The following is a 22,892-nucleotide window of genomic DNA, read 5'->3' as shown; positions in this document are numbered from 1 at the left end:
CACCTGAATGTACATTACTGCATCAACCAACCCAAGATTGAGATTAGCACCCTGAGGATCAAACTTGACCTGAAATATCTCGGTTTGACAGCATGGTAGATTCTTGACACGGTCTATCTCCACTGTGAAACCTATGTGAGGCAGAATACACAATTTATTACTGCCTCAAGCCTTGATCGGTGGCTAACCTAAGGGTGACACACAGGTACCTGTGCATGCCAGTCCACGCTGGTCTGAATGGAAAGACACTGGAAAATGTCCTGTGTTGGTGACTTTAATAACGTGTGATCGAACCTCTCCAATTATGACATATCCAAAATCCAACAGGTACTCTGGTAGATCTGCCCTGAAACACAAACAAAAGTAATAAAGAAATAATTAGAAAAGCACAAACAGAAGTACTAACTAAAATATGTCTAGAACCTGTTATGACAATGAAACGTTTCAGCATTGCTCTGAATAGAAAGGTGCAGGTACACATAACAAACACTCACTTTAATAGCTGCCGGCGTCTTTTCTGAGGGCTCTCTCCAGTTATCCCCTTATTCAGCTCATCCTCTGCATGCTTCTTAATGAGCAGACGCTCCACCTCCATCATCATTAGCGTATCCTAAAAAGACAGCACAGCTCTGTATACAGCACATCACTGACTTTATAATGCTATACAGAATATCAGGTCACCATTCACTCATACAGAGGCATCGCAAGAACCAGTTTCTCGTCCTTCTAACTTCTTCAGAGCTGCTGTCATGAACGGCTCAAATTTTTCACAACCTGGAGACGGAAAACAGAATATGCTTGCGGTCAGTGAATGCCCACTTACTTTTTGTGTTTCGTTACACTTCATGCACTTTACAAGACCCTAGATCCATCAAACACTTGTATCTATAAAAAGGTAGTCTTGCACAGGTATTAACCATCCAATAACATACGGAACTGGTATATCCAGGGCTGGAGGGGAGGAATAGGGGATAACTGGAAAAACACAACATGTAGAAATCGGGCACTGGAATGATGTAGTATGGCAGATACCATTGATATTACGAGGCAGATCCAGGCAGATGCGAGGAAACACTCCTTCTCCTCTCAGAGAAATGATCTCTGGTTCCATATGAGCCAACTGCAGGTAAATGAAGTGCTGAAACATTTCAGGGACTCCAGGGAAATAGGTAACTTTCAGTACCTCTTCTCCTCCAGCAGGAATAAGACCCTGGAGAATAAAAGATTATTTTGCTGATGGTGGTGTCTCCTAGCATACACACATTTATAAACAGAAATACATACACACATTGGGGGTTATTTATCATTAGACCAGCTCTTTGGAAAAGTTCTATGTCTATTTTTTGAGCACCACTGACAATCAGATTCATTAGAGGGGCTTTGCGCCTTTAATAAATGTTCTTATTGTCTATTTTCTGTCTGGGATTTTTTTTCAGAAAGTCCCCAAAAAGTCTTAAAATGCATAAAAAATCTCAGCACATAGACCAGCAGGGGACTGGAGTAAGTCTGAGACTTTTTGCAAAAGTCTCAATTCACGAATCCAGCTTTGCACAGTGTTGCACTAACAGTAGTTCTATGTTTAGATTCATAAAGAGGTGTATTTAGTCCTGTGAGACTTTTTAGCAGTGAAAAGTATCAAAAACCCTCAATGTGACTTTGAGACGTTTTTACACCAAAAAACTCTTTGCCCTTAGAGGGGCCCCCACCAAATGTGGGCGATTCGGCCCACATTTGGTGGCCTCCCGATTCGCCCACTGTGTATTTGGGTCACGCTGAACAGGCCGTAACTATGGAGGACATGGGGCGCCCCAGCTTAAGCCTATGGCAGAGCCAGGGAAGTTCCCTGCTCTGCCATTTGACGATCAAACTAACATGGCCTGCAGGGCGCCGCCATTTTGGTACACCTCCGAGGATAACAGCGAGGGAAGAAGACGAGGACGCAGACCCAAGTATAAGCCGAGGCTCCTAATTTTACCACAAAAACCTGGGAAAACCTATTGACTCGAGTATAAGCCAAGGGTGGGAAATGCATTGGTCACAGCCTCCCCAGTATATAGCATGCCGTACCCTGCCCCATAGTATATAGCCAGCACCTGCTCCCCAGTATATAGCCTGCCAGCCCATAACCCCCAGTATATAGCCAGCCCACTGTCCCAGTATATAGCCAGCAGCGGGGGAAGCCAGAAAGCATGGGCGTAACTACAGCGGTAGCAGCCATAGCAGCCGCTATGGGGCCAACAGTGTCAGGGGGCCCCGTCATCCGACCTGACACTAAAGAATTAAGAATGTGCACCATTATATACATATTATGCTGCATATGTATATTGTGGTATATATATATATATATTGTTTATGTGTGTGTATCTGTGATGTGTATATGCTGTATGTGTATATGGTGTATATAAATACAGTACGTTATGTGTGTATGAAAGCTGTATGTCTTTATTTGGCACTGTATGTGTGTATATATGTGTAACAGTGTATAAATGTGTATGTATGAGTGATGAATTGTATGTTCATGTATAAAGGAATGTAATATATGTATATTTTTAAGCCGGGAGGGGGCCCCCTTCAAAAGTCTGCTATGGGGCCATTCCTCTCCTAGTTACACCACTGCCAGAAAGGTGAGTTTTGCTATATTTTTTTTTTACTCCAGTATAAGCCGAGTTTGGGTTTTCAGCAAATTTTTTTGTGCTCAAAAACTAGGCTTTTACTCGAGTATATATGGTAGTTGTGTGCAAGTTTGTTATTATAGGAGGTGTTGTGTACATAGTTATAATAGGGGAACTGTATATAGTTAGTTATTATAGGGGGGTGCATATAGTTATGGGGGGTATATAGTTAGTTATAATAAAAGGTGTTGTGTATATAGTTATAATAGGGGAACTGTATATAGTTAGTTAATATAGGGGGGTGCATATAGTTATTATGGGGGGGTATATAGTTAGTTATTATAGGAGGTGTTGTGTATATAGTGTGAGACACTGAAGGGGTTAACTGTGGATGGGCGGTATGTTTCCCCTAGGTTTTGCTTCTATGCAAGGCCTTAGTGCTGAAGTGGGTTTGTCCAGCACCTTGGACACAGGTGATGAGTGCAGACTAATTAGGCTGCATAAATGACTCAGCAGAGTGGAGTGGGTTGTCTCTCGGTGGAAGGAGGCTGAGAGGACACAGCCCTGACATCTGTGTCTGGAGCAGCCACGTGATCCTGGTAAAGTGTGAGTTAGTGGACTCCTTGTATAGTTAGTACCCTGACGGGTAGGTTTTCTTTTGTTTATTCTAATACCTGAATGTAAAGGCTGGTTTATTTTGCTGCAATAAACGCAGGCAAGACCTGTTTGGACTATATACTGGTGTCACTGTCTTGAACTGCATCACAGCACCCCGCTACCACGGTCTCTACCGGGCCAAATCCTCCACATATGGTGCTTCGGATTGCGGGCAGTTCAAAAGACATACACCTGAAAGGCTTGCTACATCCTGCAAACATTGCATGGCCTGGCTGAAAGCAGCAGACAAATTGCAGGATAAAGCCAAGATGGAGGACTTTATTAAATACCTGCAAGAGGAAGCCAGAGCTAATCGGCAGCAGCAGCAGGAAGAGTCCCAGGCTAATAGACAGCTGCAGCAAGCCATGCTCCAGCAGCAGGAGGAGAGGTCCCGACAGCAGCAAGCCATGTTCCAACTGCAGGAGGAGAGGTCCCGCCAGCAGCAGGAAGAGTCCCGAGCCATGTTCCAGCTGATGATGGAGAAGTTTTCTGGCATTATGGCAGCAGCGCAAGCGACGACTACTGAGGGGTCCCATACTGGTCTACAAGGGTACCCGGTTGTCCAGCGTTCCGCACGGGCTGCAGTACAAAAGGCGTTACAAAAAATGGCGTCAACCGACGACGTGGAGGCGTATCTCACAGTGTTCGAGCGAGTAGCTGAGCGAGAGGAGTTACCGGCTGAGCAGTGGGCAGATGTCCTGGCACCGTTCCTGACCGGCGAGTCGCAGAAGGCTTACTACGACCTGAGTGAAACGGAGGCCCGTGAGTACCCCCAGCTAAAGGCGGAGATTCTGGCTCGTCTTGGAGTCACCGTTCAAGTTCGCTCCAGCCGGGTCCACCAGTGGGCTTACTCAGAAAAGTTGCCCCCACGCTCCCAAATGCATGACCTGATCCATCTTGTCCGGAAGTGGCTACAACCAGAGGACTGCACCCCAGCACAGATGGTAGAGAGAGTGGTCCTCGACAAATTCACCCGTTCTCTGCCCTCTCGGCTCCAGCGGTGGGTTGGACAGGCCGGTCCCACAAAAGCTGAGGAGCTTGTGTCCCTAGTAGAGAGGTATCGGGCTACGGAGGACCTTCTACTTACCTCTCCGACACGAAGCAGTGCCAGTGACAGGGTCACCAAACCAGCTGGTAAGACTGCTACTGCGGAAAAGGGGAGACATGTCAGGTTGGGAGGGGGTTCATTGGGGGGCGTGGATACCCAGAAACCCAGTGAGGCTCGTGACAGAGGTCATGGCCGTATCCAGTGCTGGCGGTGCCATGAAATGGGCCATATTGCTGCCAACTGTCCACTGTCAGTGGAGCCAATGGACTGCAACCAGACCCGGCGAGTGTCACTGTTTGCCCGGCCAGTGCTGGCGGCTGAGTCAGTCACGGATGTAGAACCCCAAGTATGCATGGTCACAATCGGTGGTCACACAGTGGAAGCCTTGCTAGACTCGGGGAGTCTGGTCACCCTGGTGCGGGGAACTTTGGTTGATCCTGGACTATACAGTGGGCGGAGAGTGGGAGTGTTGTGTATACATGGGAGAAAAATATTACACATTTGGCTAGGAAAGATCCAGAGTGTAGAGTGCTGGTCTAGACCTATTGGGAATCAATATTTACATTCAAATTGCATTGCTGCAAATAGAGGTCTTTTGACCAAAATTAAAGAATATAAAATTTAACTTTTATTTCTATTTGTCTAATAGCGATTCAAAACTCAATCTGTAATTGTTGTTTGAAATCAATATACTGAATCAAGGCTATTATTAAAATCTTTACGTGATAGCGGAAGGGGAGTATTATTATATATCAGAAACGGGACCTTTGGAATGTATACCCGTATAGTATGTGTGTGCAGGTTTCCTGCTATGCAGCTGACTGCTATTTGTATATCATAGCTCTCCTGACAGTCCTGGCTCTCCTGACAGTCTCCAAGATTAAAGGAGGATAACGGCCGTTGATCCTCTCTTCACTTGTGTTCACACATGCTCTCAAGGAGGGGGTATTTGTAGGAAACTTCAGGCATGCACATGCTCTCAAGGGAAGGGTATTTGTAGGAGATGACAGGCATACATATTGACATACACACACACATATATCTATCCTGGTATCCAAATGGTCTGTATACTCAAAGTTTAAAGGTAGTTGCTAGATTGAACTAGAAGATTTCTCACTGCAGTCTGACAAATCTAAGTTCTGTGGCTAACCTCCGCTTTCTATCACAAAAATTAAAAGGTTTTTCGTTCGGTCAGCCCCCCCGACATGTTTCGCCACGACCTGGCGTCCTCAGGGGGTGTCAGGGCTGAACTGAAAAGTATGGCTTGTCCGCGTGCCTTATAAAGGCCTTTTCTGGTGACATCACATAAGGGTGTGTATTGTATAGGCCAATGGGTTGGTAGGGAACCGCCCCCCCAGTAACAGCTGATAGTGCAGCTCATTAGGTTTTGATGGTGATTGGTGGGGAAGGAAAAGGGGGTGGGTAGTTAGTCTTTGTTCAGAACCCACCTCTGATAGGTTCCTACTGTTGTCCGTCTGGGCAGCGTCATGTGACTTTGTTGTTATGGAGATTGCATGACACACCGCGATGGTTCTAATACATGTGAACGCGCGTGCGCGCAACGTCGCACATTGAGTAGACTTCCTATCTATCTAGAGCTCGTATCGACCGAAGCCGGTACGATATTTTACAGGCGCATAAACTTGCTATCTTATTCGCAGCAAGCAGAATAAGTGGTTTGTTGTTTTTTAAATTTAATTTTTTTTTTTTTTTTTTTTTTTTTTTCCAGATGCAAGTTTGTGGATCCTGTCCCAGGTAATTGTATTGCGCTGGCGCATCAACTGATGCTTGTATTCGTGACCCCGGAATCTGTGAGGTGTTCTCCAGACACAACAACTTATGGATACTGTCTGAGATATTAAAAGCGGACAAATTCCAAGACAGAGTATAGACTTCAAATACTATTTAGGTTTTATGTATCATATTAAATCAATATGTTTTTGATGGAAGGTAATACCTTTCTTTTTGTAATTAAATTTAGGAAGACAGGGAGTCGTTGTATGTACTTTAGATGAAGGGTGTAAATGTAAAGCCCTCATTTAAACCATTTGGAGACAGGCTTTTCAGCCGATGGATCCATTTTGCTTCCAATTGCATTAGTAGACGATCAATGTTACCCTTTCTAGGGCCTATTTTAAGGGTGTCTATTCCCCAAAAACGAAGATGTTCCATATCCCCATTGTGTTTCAGACGTATATGTCTGGCAAGTGGAGTGTCTTTTCCCGTGCGAGCGGTGCTTAGATGTGACGAAATTCTTCTTCTGAATTCTTGGGTTGTTTTTCCCACATAAAGTTTGGGACAGTTGCAACTTGCTACGTAAACAACATTTGTAGTTTTACAATTGATGAATTTTCTGATTTCATAGGTTCTATTATCTACAGGGTTGATAAAATTTTTTATTTTAAGGATTTGCTTACAAAAGGTACATGTGCCACATGGGAAGGATCCCTTTAGGGAGCTTTGTAGCCACTCGTTTCCTTTGGTAATTTTATCAGATAGGTGGCTATGTACTAACAGGTCCCGTAGGTTCCTACCTCTACGGTAGGTAATAGATGGATGGGGTGGTAAAACATCTGTCAGTTCTTTATCATTACTCAGAATTGGCCAGAGAGATTTTATAATTCCTAATACTTCCTGTGAGTGCGCATCGTAAGTGCCGATGCATCTTGCCCGTCTGGTCTCATTGAGTATCGGTTTGTTTGATAATAGTTCTTCTCTTTTTAGAGACTTTGCTCGATGGTAGGCTTTGTGAAGTGTTTTCTTGGGGTATCCCCTCTCTTTGAATCTATTATAAAGGTTAGAACATTCTTTTTCGAAGTCTACCTCCGTGGAGCAGTTTCTCCTTGCTCTAATATACTGACCTGTAGGTATTCCTTTCTTTAGAGGTGGTGGGTGCCAACTCTCCCAATTTAGAAGGTTATTAGTGGCAGTGTCTTTGCGGTAAATCATAGTGTGCAAGTGCCCTGTGTTGTCCTTAGTGATAGTGAGATCTAGAAAGTTAATTCGGTTTTGGTCAATTTCTGAGGTGAATTTCATGGAGATGGTGTTGTGATTCAATTTTTGAACAAATTCCTGGAAAGTGGGGATATCACCCTCCCAGAGGACCAGCACGTCATCTATGTACCTGCCCCAGAATAGCACATGCTTGGTGTAGGGGGCGAGTTCTTCCGTGAAGACGTGCTGGTCCTCCCACCATCCCAAAAAGAGATTTGCGTATGTGGGTGCGCACATAGTGCCCATGGCGGTGCCCTTCAACTGGTGGTAAAGGACACCGCCAAAAAGAAAATAATTGTGTGTTAACAGAAAAGTGAGAAGGGTAATGGTGAATTGATTGTGTTGGTAGTACTGTGTACTTTTTGTGTTAAGAAAGAAATGGACTGCTCTCAGCCCTAGGTGATGCTGAATACTGCTGTATAATGTTTCCACGTCTAAACTTGCTAGGTATGTCTGTGGGGTGACTGTGATGTCATGCAATTTACTGATGACATCCTTAGTATCCTTCAAAAAGGAGGGTAATGAGGACACAAAGGGTTGTAGGATTTTATCTACATAGGTACTGATTCCTTGTGTTAAGTTATCATTTCCTGAGACAATAGGTCTCCCCGGTATTGGTTTTATGGCTTTATGAATTTTTGGGAGAGCGTAGAAAGTGGCAACTGTAGGTTTGGGGTTCAACATAAATTTGTATTCATCGAGGGAGATGAGTTGTTTTTCTTTGGCTTCATCAAGAATTTGAATTAGTTCCTTTAAGTATATAGGAGTAGGATCTTTTGAGAGGATCTCATACGTCTCCTGATCATTGAGTAATTTTTTAGCCATCATAATATAGTCTGTTCGATCCATAAGGACGGTGTTTCCACCTTTATCAGATGGTTTAATTATTATTTGATCAAGAGTTCTTAGTTCTTCTAGTGCTTTTTGTTCGTCCTTATGTAGATTTGACGCTATTTTGCTTTTAGATATTCTCAGATTTTCCAGCATTTGTGTGGCGGTATCTACAAAGGTTTGAATGTTAGGGTATTGTGAAAACGATGGTGTGGTTTTCGATTTGGGTCTTAAATTAGTAAGTGGTGCTTGAATTGATTCAGGGGTACTTATGTTCTCATTCTCTAGTTGTTGTAATATATTGAGTACTCTGCAGTCATTGTTCTCCATTTTGTCTTGATCATTTTGTGGTGTAAAAAAGCTTTTTTGAAGGGCTAGCTTTCGAGCGAAGAGATTTATGTCTTTTATCCATGTGAATTTATCGAAAGTGGGAATCGGTGTAAAAGAGAGTCCTCTTCTTAGTAGACGTAGCTGTGCCTCAGTGAGTTGATGTGAGGACAGATTTATAACTAATTTGTCTATATCGTTCTGTTTAAATATATTTGGGTTTGTGTTTAATTCACATTGTACCCCCATTTTCCCCTTTCCTTGAGGCCTTGTTGTAATATGCCTCCCCCTCCTAAAAAAGGGGTCCTTGGTGCCATTGTACTCTCTACTGCTACTATTGGAAACAAAGTTCCCGTGGAAGTCATGTTCGGCATATTTAATGTTGGATTTGCCGTGTTTGTCACTTGAGAGTGTGAAGGTGGTACAGCTGGATTTTGTGTAGGGATAAGTCTGGAGGAAATCATATTTGTCTGAGAGGTGGATGTTGGCGAGATAGTAGACGATTGTGATTGTAAGGAGTGGTAGTTGTGAGTGGGGTTGTTTACTGATCCCCATTTTTCCGTTACTTTATTTTGTGATGTTTTTTTGGGATGTTGATAATTTCTACTTCTGCCTTTACGTTTGATGCTGCCTCTTTGAGATGATAATGACGTGGTGTCGTCAGTACCTGAGGTCTCTGTTTCAGATACTTCTGTGTTTGTCCAGGGGTTATTGGTTCTATTTTTAAACCTACTCTGTGCTCTCCGTGTGTAGACTTGTCCCGTCTCGAAGTCGTTTCTATCACGGATATATTTTTTATGTTTCCTTTCTTTAATTTCGTTTGTTAATGTAATGATATTTGTTTGTAGTCTGTCCTCAAGATTTTTGAAGTCAGTATGGGTTTTAAACGTCTGAATTTCCTTAATTTCCCTTTCTAGTTGTTCACTGATTTTTTGTGAATAACTCTTTTCATATTCCCATAGATAATTTATGAGACGTAATGAACTCTCTGTGAGAATCTGTTGCCAGCCCTTGACAAAATTCACATCCTCTTGATGTGCATTTGGGAGTAGGTTAATACGTAGTCCCCTATAAACTATTTTTTGTTGTAGATATATTTCCAAACTTAGTATTTCCCAATTAGAGCGAATGTATTGTTTGTATGTTTTGGTAAGATCTTTAAATGCTACCTGTATATTTGATTGACTGAGTGGGAGTGGTTCTCTAGAGAAAACTGTAGAAGCTCCTGTTGAGATGTAATCAAAGTCCACCTTTTGGGAGAGAAAACTTGCCATCTGGGGATATATATGGTTCGTCCACTCGCACTAAAAACACCCTATGTTCCTATTGGAAACTTTCCTTTGGGGTGATCACCCCTCTTAATAAGTCCAGGAGAGAAAAATATTACACATTTGGCTAGGAAAGATCCAGAGTGTAGAGTGCTGGTCTAGACCTATTGGGAATCAATATTTACATTCAAATTGCATTGCTGCAAATAGAGGTCTTTTGACCAAAATTAAAGAATATAAAATTTAACTTTTATTTCTATTTGTCTAATAGCGATTCAAAACTCAATCTGTAATTGTTGTTTGAAATCAATATACTGAATCAAGGCTATTATTAAAATCTTTACGTGATAGCGGAAGGGGAGTATTATTATATATCAGAAACGGGACCTTTGGAATGTATACCCGTATAGTATGTGTGTGCAGGTTTCCTGCTATGCAGCTGACTGCTATTTGTATATCATAGCTCTCCTGACAGTCCTGGCTCTCCTGACAGTCTCCAAGATTAAAGGAGGATAACGGCCGTTGATCCTCTCTTCACTTGTGTTCACACATGCTCTCAAGGAGGGGGTATTTGTAGGAAACTTCAGGCATGCACATGCTCTCAAGGGAAGGGTATTTGTAGGAGATGACAGGCATACATATTGACATACACACACACATATATCTATCCTGGTATCCAAATGGTCTGTATACTCAAAGTTTAAAGGTAGTTGCTAGATTGAACTAGAAGATTTCTCACTGCAGTCTGACAAATCTAAGTTCTGTGGCTAACCTCCGCTTTCTATCACAAAAATTAAAAGGTTTTTCGTTCGGTCAGCCCCCCCGACATGTTTCGCCACGACCTGGCGTCCTCAGGGGGTGTCAGGGCTGAACTGAAAAGTATGGCTTGTCCGCGTGCCTTATAAAGGCCTTTTCTGGTGACATCACATAAGGGTGTGTATTGTATAGGCCAATGGGTTGGTAGGGAACCGCCCCCCCAGTAACAGCTGATAGTGCAGCTCATTAGGTTTTGATGGTGATTGGTGGGGAAGGAAAAGGGGGTGGGTAGTTAGTCTTTGTTCAGAACCCACCTCTGATAGGTTCCTACTGTTGTCCGTCTGGGCAGCGTCATGTGACTTTGTTGTTATGGAGATTGCATGACACACCGCGATGGTTCTAATACATGTGAACGCGCGTGCGCGCAACGTCGCACATTGAGTAGACTTCCTATCTATCTAGAGCTCGTATCGACCGAAGCCGGTACGATATTTTACAGGCGCATAAACTTGCTATCTTATTCGCAGCAAGCAGAATAAGTGGTTTGTTGTTTTTAAATTTAATTTTTTTTTTTTTTTTTTTTTTTTTTTTTCAGATGCAAGTTTGTGGATCTTGTCCCAGGTAATTGTATTGCGCTGGCGCATCAACTGATGCTTGTATTCGTGACCCCGGAATCTGTGAGGTGTTCTCCAGACACAACAACTTATGGATACTGTCTGAGATATTAAAAGCGGACAAATTCCAAGACAGAGTATAGACTTCAAATACTATTTAGGTTTTATGTATCATATTAAATCAATATGTTTTTGATGGAAGGTAATACCTTTCTTTTTGTAATTAAATTTAGGAAGACAGGGAGTCAGGGAAGACATAGAAGTGCCCTTTGAACGGATTGCAATGGATCTGGTTGGCCCCATAGTCAAATCCTCCAGGGGGCACCAATACATCCTAGTTATCCTGGACTACGCTACGCGGTATCCCGAGGCGATTCCATTAAGGAACACCTCCTCCAAAAATATTGCTAGGGAGCTGTTCCAGGTGTTCTCCCGCACAGGCATCCCCAAGGAAATCCTGACTGACCAGGGTACCCCATTCATGTCTAGGGTAATGAAGGAGATGTGTAAGTTACTGCAGGTTAAACAGCTCCGCACCTCTGTGTATCATCCTCAGACAGATGGCCTGGTCGAGAGGTTTAATAAGACCTTGAAGGGGATGCTTAAGAGGGTGGTCAGCAAAGATGGGAAGGACTGGGATTGTTTGTTGCCCTATTTGATGTTTGCCATACGGGAAGTTCCCCAGTCCTCCACGGGTTTCTCACCCTTTGAGCTGTTATATGGCCGTTCCCCACGTGGGCTTTTGGATGTAGCCAAGGAGACCTGGGAACAGGAGAGGACTCCCCACCGTAGTGTGATAGAACACGTCTCCCTTATGCAGGACCGCATAGCGGCGGTAATGCCCCTTGTAAAGGAGCACATGACAAGGGCACAAGAGGCCCAGTCTAGGGTCTACAATAGGTCAGCCAGACTCAGGACCTTTAACCCAGGCGACAGAGTGCTAGTTCTGGTGCCCACCGTGGAAAGCAAGTTCCTGGCCAAATGGCAAGGACCATATGAGGTCATGGAGAGAGTGGGGAAGGTAACCTACAGGGTATCTCAGCCGGGGAGGAGGAAACCCGAACAGATATACCACGTGAACCTCCTAAAGCCATGGAGGGAAAGAGAGTCCCTGATGGCCATGGGAGTAGAGAAGGCGTCTGTCTCCAAAAAGGGGACACCGGAGGTAGGTGTACCCGATGCCCAGGTGCCTGAAGTACGGATCTCGGAGTCCCTCTCCAGGGCCCAGATTCAGGAAGCGAAGGAGTTTGTGCTCCGAAATATGGATGTGTTCTCTAAGTTACCGGGACGTACTTCAGTCATCAAGCATGACATCACAACAGAACCCCACATCCGGGTACACCAAAAACCCTACCGGGTCCCTGAAGCGCGCCGGCTTGCCATATCCGAAGAAGTCAGGCAGATGTTAGACCTGGGGGTTATCGAGGAATCTAAAAGTGACTGGTCGAGTCCTATTGTGTTGATTCCCAAACCTGATGGTTCCCTACGGTTCTGCAATGATTTTAGGAAGTTGAACGAGGTGTCCAAATTTGACTCTTATCCCATGCCCAGGGTTGACGAGTTGATAGAACGACTTGGACAGGCTAGGTTCTTCTCCACCCTTGACCTGACGAAAGGGTATTGGCAGGTACCCCTTACTGACAGGGCTAAAGAGAAGACCGCTTTTGTTACCCCTGATGGGCTTTTTCAGTACGTGGTACTCCCCTTTGGGCTACATGGGGCTCCCGCCACATTCCAGAGGTTAATGGATTTCGTGCTAAAACCTCACCGGAGTTATGCCTCGGCCTACTTGGATGACATCATAGTCTATAGTACCGACTGGGAGAGTCATCTAGCCAAAGTACAAGCAGTGGTAGACTCCCTGAGAGCAGCAGGGCTGACAGCGAACCCCCAAAAGTGTGCACTGGGTCTGGAAGAGGCCCGTTACCTTGGGTACCGTATTGGGCGAGGGGTCATCAAACCCCAAGTAAATAAAGTAGAGGCGATCCAGCAGTGGCCACGACCTTTGAGCAAGAAGCAAGTGAGGGCTTTTCTGGGCATAGTGGGCTATTATCGCCGATTTATCCCCGATTTTGCGACAATAGCGGCACCCCTGACTGACCTGACTAAGGGTAGCAGGGCGGTGATGGTAAAGTGGAGTGAAGAGGCTGAGGGGGCGTTTCAGCGACTTAAGACGGTTTTGTGTGAGGGACCGGTACTGATCACCCCTAACTTCACCAAGAACTTTATTGTACAGACTGACGCTTCTGACGTGGGCTTGGGGGCTGTCCTGTCCCAAGTAGTGGGGGGTGAGGAACATCCTGTAACATTCCTGAGCCGCAAGCTCACACCCCCTGAAAAAAACTACAGTATAGTTGAGAGGGAGTGCTTGGCGATCAAATGGGCTCTGGAATCCCTGAGGTATTACCTGGTAGGGAGGCAGTTTACGCTAGTGACTGATCACTCTCCCCTAACCTGGATGAGTCAGGCCAAGGAGAGGAACGCCAGGGTCACAAGGTGGTTCCTCATGCTCCAGAATTTTAAATTCACGGTGGAACATCGAGCAGGAAAGCTGCATGGGAATGCCGATGCACTATCCCGTACCCACTGTCTGTTGGCCAAAAGTGTTCGTCCCCACAGGGTCAAACAGAGGGGGAGGGTATGTGAGACACTGAAGGGGTTAACTGTGGATGGGCGGTATGTTTCCCCTAGGTTTTGCTTCTATGCAAGGCCTTAGTGCTGAAGTGGGTTTGTCCAGCACCTTGGACACCGGTGATGAGTGCAGACTAATTAGGCTGCATAAATGACTCAGCAGAGTGGAGTGGGTTGTCTCTCGGTGGAAGGAGGCTGAGAGGACACAGCCCTGACATCTGTGTCTGGAGCAGCCACGTGATCCTGGTAAAGTGTGAGTTAGTGGACTCCTTGTATAGTTAGTACCCTGACGGGTAGGTTTTCTTTTGTTTATTCTAATACCTGAATGTAAAGGCTGGTTTATTTTGCTGCAATAAACGCAGGCAAGACCTGTTTGGACTATATACTGGTGTCACTGTCTTGAACTGCATCACAGCACCCCGCTACCACGGTCTCTACCGGGCCAAATCCTCCACAATAGTTATAATAGGGGAACTGTATATAATTAGCTAATATAGGAAGTGCATATAGTTATTATGGGGGTATATAGTTAGTTATTATAGGAGGTATTGTGTATATAGTTATTATAGGGGAACTGTATATAGTTAGTTATTATAGGGGGTGTTTCTAATTATTATGGGGGTCTGTATATAGTTGTTATAGGGGGACAGTATATAGTTAATACGGGGGGTCATATAGTGCTTACTGGGAGCTGTATATAGTTATTGTTAGGGGGCTGTATATAGTGATTGCTGGGGGAGCTGTATATAGTGATTACTGGGAGAGCTGTATATACTGATTGCTGGGGGAGCTGTATATAGTTACAGTTAGGGGGCTGTATACAGTAGTAACTGGGGGAGCTGTATATATTCATTGCTGGGGAGCTGTATATAGTCATTGCTGGGGAGCTGTACATAGTGATTACTGGGGAGCTGTACATAGTGATTACTGGGGGCTTTATATAGTGATTGCTGGGGGAGCTGTGTATAGTGGTTGCTGGGGGAGCTGTACATAGTGATTACTGGGGAGCTGTACATAATGATTACTGGGGGAGCTGTATATAGTGATTACTGGGGGCTTTATATAGTGATAGCTGGGGGAGCTGTATATAGTGATTGCTGGTGGAGCTGTATTTAGTGGTTGCTGGGGGCTTTATATAGTGATAGCTGGGGGAGCTGTATATAGTGATTGCTGGTGGAGCTGTATTTAGTGGTTGCTGGGGGAGCTGTGTATAGTGGTTGCTGGGGGAGCTGTATATAGTGATTGCTGGAAGAGCTGTATTTAGTGATTGCTGGGAGAGCTGTATATAGTGATTGCTGGGAGCTGTATATAGTGAGTGGGGGGCTGCATATAGTGATTGCTGGTGGAGCTGTATATAGTGATTGCTGCGGGAGCTGTATATAGTGATTGCTGCGGGAGCTGTATATAGTGATTGCTAGGGGGATGTATATAGTGATTACTGGGGGGCTGTATATAGTGATTACTGGGAGCTGTATCTAGTTATAGGGGGGCCTGTGCATAGTGATTTCTGTTCCTTGTCTGGACTACATTCAATGGGGGCCACCACCAGATTTTGCACCCAGGAGCCCCCACCAACCTCAATCCGGCCCTGTTTATACAACTAGTACTATCACTGCTAGCAACCCTGAAATCCTGTAAGCTATAATAAGTATTATGTCCACTGGGAGGCGATATTTACCTTTTCACAGATTTTCACAGCAGTTACATAAGGTTTCATACTAGTCTTCCAATGTTTATCCTCATCTGTGAGCATTCTTGAATCTGTCACACTTTTTTAACTCTAGAAGGTATCTGTGGTAACTCCAGTACTTTTACTGACCATCTTGTGGGCAGACTCCACGTTTCCTGTATATGAGATGTGGCGAGGTTCTGTACACTGTATACTTATTGAACAGTACACAGTCTCCACATTTAACCAAAGCAGGGGTTGTGGTGAATTCCTGTACAGTATATACTGTACCTACTATAATATGACCAGGCTCCATATTCTGGGGCACATTTACTATGGACCATGCGCCATTTTTCTCTCAGACTTTCCACGTTTTTGATGCGCAAACTTCTTGCACATGTATTTAAGAAGTGTATCGAACGCCCCTTGTTAAAGGTGCGCCACAATTCTTGAATCTAGTGCCTTCTGCACTATACACAGGCAAACTGACCATACTCTGGGTAGGTGCCATATGTTGGCTATATAGAGGCTGTGGTGAGGTTCTCTATATTGTATACTAACCATTTTGTGTGTAGGTTGCATATGCTGCTTGAATTGTGTCTGTGGTGAGGTTCTGTACAGTATATACTGCCCATACATGCAGGCTCCACACACTACCTATAGGGAGTTTGGGGGAGGTTCTATATATTGTATACTGGCCACATATTGGGTATAATCGGGTGTACTCACAGTCAGAGGCTGGACATGTGGCTCCCCAGGGTATGGACACTGCTGAGAATGTGTCGTCTGGTTCAGAACAGTATATGGGAAACTGACCTTTCCCGTATTCTTGAGAAAAATCTGTGTTTCTGCAACTTGATCAAAAGTCTGCAAAACAACCAGATAATCATGTGTTATTAAATAAGTGTATAACCAATGCCATAACAAATATATATTCAAACATCTGTCAATCAGTATTCTGACAATATCCCTTACATACCACGTCAACATTTGCAGAATAGGCACAAAAAAAGGCAAGAAACAAGAGAGAGAGCTGAAGTGCCTACTTAAAGGAAACCTGTCAGCAGAAATTGACCTAATAAACCACTACCACTGAAGCCCAGCTCTCTTCCTCAGAAACCCCCCCATCACTGTAATTGATGGTCCTGCATGCAGAGACATCACTAACCAGATCTCCTGAAGTCGGATGCACAATGTCAATCACAGGAGGAGGCAGTTAGACCTCCCCATCTTGACTTCAGTGTTAAACTCTCCATCTCCTTTAACAGTTACAAGTGTAAATTTTGACCTGGAAGTACCTATCTCCTTGTTACTGTCATAGACAATCCCTTTTTACAAGGGCGACATGCAATAATATTATACTTCTATAATCTCTTTTATTTGTTGGGTTAATGGTGCCAACTTTAGGAGCTAATTTTGGTGTGGTATATGATTGTGGGGGCCATATGATGTATACATATGATGTATATGATACATATGATGTATATGATGGTATGTATAACCAAACTGCCATCTGCATATATACTATATGTACTCCAACATCAGCATGCGCTGTCCAGCACATGCATTAGAACACATATGCACCCATCATTAAGCACCCAGAATTCAGCACAAACATTTACCCAACATCAGAAAATATATGTGCTTCAGTAACCCTTGTAACCCTGCATCAACAAATATATATAGTATATCACTGAAATATACACGTAAGCAGTAATTTCTTTTGCTGATAATAAGACACTTCCTCCATATTACCTGTACTCCACAGTCGATTTCTCTAGTACTCAGATCATAGCTGACAAGTGAGGCCTCCCCATGCAATGTGACCTCATATGTGGGTCCCCCAAATACTTCACACACAGCTCTGGCTGCAGCGCTGATATGAGAGTGTCCATAGAATGTAAATGACATGATCCGACTCTCTCCTGGCTGCAAAGTCCCAAACTGAGGCAGAATATCAAACACCTAAAGGAGACAAATACAGACATTAAAGAGATGGATACTAATGCAACAAAAGTTGCAACAAAAAGCAAATGGACCCTATGGAATAGCCTATACTTCTACACTGAGCAGGAATAAAGTGTAACTACAAACACAATGGCCCCATTTATAAAAGCGATTGTGAAAAGCTTTCTCTCTGACTGCAAACTGCTTGCACATGTATTTATGAAGTGCTTGCACCAGTATAGTGTCACGGCTGCACTGTGTCCACTGCGCCAAAAATCACTGTCAAACACTGCATATAAGGCTACATTCACACTACAGTATGGGGGACGTATATACGGCCGACGTATATGCGGCCGATATACGTCCCCCATACACTTCTATGGGCTCACGGCCCTGTACGGGAGCGGTACGTTGCGGCACCGTACCGCTCCGTAGCCCGGGAAAAGATAGGACATGTCCTATCTTTCCCCGTATTACGGCGCCGTGCACCATTACTTTCTATGGAGAGGGGAGGGGGTGAGCTGCGCTCACCTCCTTCTCCTCTCTCCGCGCTGCCGTGTGCCCGCCGTGCTACGGTGAATTAGCCTAAGGGTGTACTGTAGCTGTTTAGTACTGTGCGCCACATTTATTACTGCGACTGGACAGAATTGCGTTGCATGCTCTATGTTAAAGGTGCACCGAAAAAATCTTGGCACACAATTCCCGAGCAGTGCAGATTAATGGAGACTGTAATTAGTGAAGACTATTCAATAATCTGGCGCACTCTGCACATAATGCAGTTTACACTAGTTTTGATAAATGTGACTTAGGGTGGAGTCACATGTACTGCCAGTACAGTGTTTACAAACTCGTCCTCGGCCGCACGCATTTTATGGAGCAGTAACCAGAACCCGGTGTCTGGCATTGTTTTAATGCAAGACACCGGGTTCTGGTTACCAATTGCAGAAGTTTCCATAGAAACGCATTTGCGATCGGAGGCCTGCCCCCATTTTGTAATGTGGTATGTGTGACTGCAACCTCACAGCTCCCAAACAGTTGAGTTGTTTGTTTCTTTTGTTATGCACATCCAGAGTGCAGGGAGCAAAGGTCAGTATATTAACCTGACTTCTACAAGAGTTAATTTAAAAGGGGTGTTCCATTTCTCAGGCGGACCGTGCGCCACATTTAACATGCAGAGTTGCCCTATGTTAAAGGTGCACCAAAAAAAGTTGATGCACACTTTCTGGGCAGTGCGGGGAGCGCCAGATTCACGCACAACGGATGCCACAAATCACTAATCTAGCACGCTACACAGCAAAACTGCACATAGGGGCATATTTATCAGGGCCTCTCCGCCACCTTCCCGCCAGTAAGGGCTTAGTAAATGTGGGCCATTGTAGTTTACACCAAGGCTGGAAGACCATACCACAGAGCACCAACCAACAAAAAGAGTATGCAGCACCACTGTCATCTACAAAACAGAACTCACCTCTTCTACTCCCGTAATTACATATTCTTCTGCCACTATCACATCATCTGTTGTGTCCAGGCTCGAGGTCTGAAAACAGAGAAAATTAGTTGAAAAGGGAGAGTCATTTGTGTGGATGAGAGGGGAGGGCTGTGAAGTGAGATCACACAATGACACTGACACAACTAAAATGTAAGGAAGGGTGCTGCACAAAAAAATATACCTTTGGCAGGGAATCCAGGGTATGGCTAAAGGTATCTGCAACACCGGCTCCTACATCTGATTTGTGGTGTTTCCTGTGGATTAAAAGTGATCATTAAAGTGAAGCTTAGAGAACTTTATTGGCAAGCATAGACTGCCATTGTGGATAATCAGGGCTGGATTAAAGGAGGGGCTCCCGGGGCCTCCACCACTTTCACTTTTAAAGGGGCCCCCATCAGTTTCCAACTGAGGCTGGCAGGTTATATATTACAGAAGCTAAAAGGCTATATACGGAGGCTGGCAGGCTATATACTACAGGGGCTGGCTATATACTTCCAAAAACATTGTTGGAAGGGCCCACACCAGTTTGCGCCCAGGGGCCCCCACCACCCTTGATCCGGCCCTGTGAATAATGCCCACCTCTCAGTTGAATTAAAGTCATCTTCAGAGATTTCATAAGCAGCCTTAGGACTGTCTACTGAATTCTGCAATCTGCCATTGATTCTGCAAAACAATGCATACAATACCAATCAATTCATGTTCAAGAAAATAAATGTACAATAAAAATATGATTAAGAATAATATCACCCAGCAAAGCCTCCTGAAATGCCACAGCCAAACTGATGGAAAGCTATGTATTTCACTGATATATGCCTCTAAGACTTACCTAAAGTCACCGTCAATCATAAAGGACCACTTGTACTGAACAGGCAGAGGGCTGCAGTTGGTCACCTCTAGCTCTCGCATGCTCTCTGTGTCATTTAGAATACAGCCAAAATCAATCTGAGTATAAGGAAAGTGAAGGTTTGGGAAATGCACTTCAGCCTCCAAAGTGATGTTATCCGTATGTGGGTGTTCAGCGTAGCGGATGGACAGAGCCTCTTCTAGTACTCGGCTCTGCAAATCGTCAATGAAAGTTGGGTCAAACCTGACAGTCAGCTCCACTTCCTCACCAGTGTTAAGTTGCAGGGGGTTCTAAAGGGAAAATAAAGAAAAGTTTATTACAAGAGTATTGGCAACAAATAAACCAAAAACCTTGACGCTACATAAAATGCTTTACGCAATTTGCCATGCAAAAAAGTAAAGGGTAAGGCCCCATGCACACGTTGGCGCTTGGGAGAGGAGGATGGGGTGAGCGCTGCTTGCCAAATCCCCTCTCCATAGAAAATACTAGTCGCGCGGCCGTAGATACGGCCAAAGATGTTGGATGCTCTATCTTTTTGCGGCTAGGGCTCGGAACGGTGAGCGTTGTTTGTACCAAATCTGTCCGCTATCGCCATCTATGGGGGACATATGTACAGCCGCAAGCTTGCGGCCGTCAATACGTCGCCCCAGCGGTCATGTGCATGGGGCCTTTGGCAGATTTACACATCTGGTGATCTTACATATTGCTCGAATAAACAAGCCACAACACACCCAAAAATTTGAGTTCAAGAAGTCTAAGGGCTCATTCACATGAACGTATTGGGTTCATGATACACGTACTGAATTATAGTTATGTATGATGCAAGGTGTCCCTTCATCCTCGCGGGACAAGAGCGCCATACTGAAAACAACAATAGAGCAATGTCTAGTCTGAAATGGGGCCAGTAAACAGTTAATGTTTCATGGAACAATGAATGTGCCATAACTGTGGGTGTTTTTTTTACTATGTGTATACTTTATGATGTGGGTATTACCATTGAAATCACTGAACTCAGAATTTATCAAACCTATTCAAGCATAACAGTTGAATGAAACGAAGATAATAAAACGGGTGAGGCTGTTCATGACTGGCAATGGTTTATGACATTGGTGGCGAACCTATGGCATGGGTGGCCCCCTATCCTTGGGCACCCGGGCCATCACCAGAGAGGTATCTTCCTGCAGACTCAGACAGCCTAGGACTTGCTGGGCTCAATGCTATTTTAAAGCTACAGGTGGAGTGTGAAAGTGTGGATAAATCTGGATTATCATTGCAGCTCCTGCTCCGGCCCTGACAATACTTTCTGTTTAGGGTACTTTGAAGGGAAGACAACGATTATCCGAATTTCTCCACCTTTCTACTGTATTGGTGTCCCCAGGGTGCTGATACGGTTGAAAGCTATGACAGAACAGGGAGCAATAAGTTTCTACTTAAATTGCCATGTCAGCACTATGCAATAAATAAGTGAGTTTGGTTGTAGTTTGGGCACTTAAAGGTCTCTTAAAGGTTCAACATCACTGGTTTATGAGGACTGTTAAGTCTTCAGAGTATTTTACTATCAATTTAGGAATGAGTGCTGGCTTGAAAAAATATATCTGGAGATGTTATCCATAAGTGGCAGTACCTGATCATCCTTTTGGAAATTATCCATACAACAAAGGAAGAATGGTGGGTTCAGTGACAGAAGGATTGTAAGAGGCAGTGAAGAAACGTTTCTCAGTATCACAGACTCAAATTTCTCCTTTAGCTCTTCGTTTGGTTGCTGAAAGGGGCAAAAGAAAAGTAAAAGATATTAGCAAGATGAGGCCACACATGGTGATGGAAGCCATCTTGCTAACAGAGGTGGATCACCTTCTCCACATAGAAGTGCAGGCGGCGCTTAGATATGTGAAGTACAGGGGCAATGAATTCGCAAATTACATCAACTGTTAAAATTTTTTCTTTCCCAGACTGTTTTCCTATGATTGCCTGACCCAGTAGACGCTCCTTCACTAGCTGCAACACAAAAGACACAAGGATGATAAATGTATGTGTCCAAACATGAGTATATCAATCCTGCTACTTTGATCTTGATATTTGTAATTATAATTGTAATATTCACCTTTGGAGTGGCTGAGGACCCCTCCAACACAACATCAATGCTCTGTCCCGGAATCAATTCCATGCGTGATGGCTGAAGTCTGAACACTGGGCCCTGTGGCTCAGGTTGAGGAGCTCCATATCTGAGACTAGAAAGTTGCTGACGTTTGCGGAACTGAGGGAATCCGTCGGTCATCCAATACAGCTGGTGAGTACGACGGCCACGATTTGTCATAGTGAAATGATAGCGACAGGGACCGGCACTAGATGGAGATATAACATTTATTACAAAGCAAATATTAAAGTTTATTAAAGTAATAATCTAGGTGCTCCCAGACCAACGTTCTGTATAAAGCACCCACTGTGCCCATGTGGCAATCCACCAGAAGGACACTAATGAGGTGATATGTCAGAGAATAAGCAGTCTCCATAGTAAAGACACCAACCAAATAATAATAATTTAAAAAAACATGCTGGCATAAATTGTAAGAGAAGCATCACACATTAAATTGTCAGCAAAATGGGAGAATTGTCATGTTGTGAGGGCAGTACTAGGGTCTTGGGGTTGGGTTGAGATATGGGTTGCTTAGTGTTGCAGAAAAGCGAACAGGGTCACACTGCTCTTGAGTTACACTCTCCACAGCTTCTTGAGTTACTGCCAGAGCACAGATGAAGTTACTGTGGTGTTATCTTCCATCACTAACTATTATGCTCTGCAGGGTGCACAACAAAGACATGACAATGAGCAGCAGCAGGAGACACAGGGTGACATGACCTATTAACTGTGTGTGTGCCGGCTATGCCCACTAGCCTCTCTTCATGCCTTCCAGAGGAATCCATGCCCAGTGAGGTTTGGGTTAAGTGGCATCTGTTTCCATCTACTAAAGCTTTGCTCCCAAACACAAAAAGCCTGGTGTTATTGAAACCCCCTAAACAATAGAACTGGAGTAGAAAATAGGAAACTGACCCAACATCGCTCTTCACCATCATTACCCCCACCTCCTAATTATTCTCTCCACAAACTTTCCACTAACACCAGACACTTGTAAAAAGAGTTCTTCATTTCTACAGATTATCATGGCTGCCTGAAGATGCAAAAACACTACATTATGTGGGCACCATTTCT

The 22,892-nt window shown here is 44.3% G+C and overlaps 1 protein-coding gene across 3 annotated transcripts in view; it reads right to left on the bottom strand.

The window, feature by feature from the left end:
* The window catches only part of HYDIN (HYDIN axonemal central pair apparatus protein), a 107,874-nt gene that overhangs the window by 40,814 nt on the left and 44,168 nt on the right, over positions 1 to 22,892 (bottom strand). Inside the window, exons 20-33 of one of the 3 annotated variants that reach the window (XM_072116976.1) lie at positions 21,789 to 22,029; positions 21,539 to 21,682; positions 21,312 to 21,449; positions 19,670 to 19,977; positions 19,423 to 19,506; positions 19,025 to 19,097; positions 18,823 to 18,891; positions 17,163 to 17,372; positions 16,137 to 16,274; positions 1,033 to 1,210; positions 695 to 774; positions 495 to 610; positions 210 to 346; positions 4 to 131 (exon numbers count right to left, since the gene is read on the bottom strand). In XM_072116976.1, the coding sequence (XP_071973077.1) occupies positions 4 to 131; positions 210 to 346; positions 495 to 610; positions 695 to 774; positions 1,033 to 1,210; positions 16,137 to 16,274; positions 17,163 to 17,372; positions 18,823 to 18,891; positions 19,025 to 19,097; positions 19,423 to 19,506; positions 19,670 to 19,977; positions 21,312 to 21,449; positions 21,539 to 21,682; positions 21,789 to 22,029 (2,044 nt within the window). Of the gene's footprint in view, positions 1 to 3; positions 132 to 209; positions 347 to 493; positions 611 to 681; positions 775 to 1,032; positions 1,211 to 15,421; positions 15,584 to 16,136; positions 16,275 to 17,162; positions 17,373 to 18,822; positions 18,892 to 19,024; positions 19,098 to 19,422; positions 19,507 to 19,669; positions 19,978 to 21,311; positions 21,450 to 21,538; positions 21,683 to 21,788; positions 22,030 to 22,892 lie in introns of those variants that run through there. The other 2 variants (XM_072116977.1, XM_072116978.1) reach the window with 2 other exon arrangements.

This window comes from Engystomops pustulosus, chromosome 7 (assembly GCF_040894005.1).
Source record: "Engystomops pustulosus chromosome 7, aEngPut4.maternal, whole genome shotgun sequence".
Classification (NCBI taxonomy): domain Eukaryota; kingdom Metazoa; phylum Chordata; class Amphibia; order Anura; family Leptodactylidae; genus Engystomops; species Engystomops pustulosus.
The sequence above is the reverse complement of the archived record's forward strand: the minus strand, read 5'-3'. Positions and strand labels throughout refer to the sequence as shown.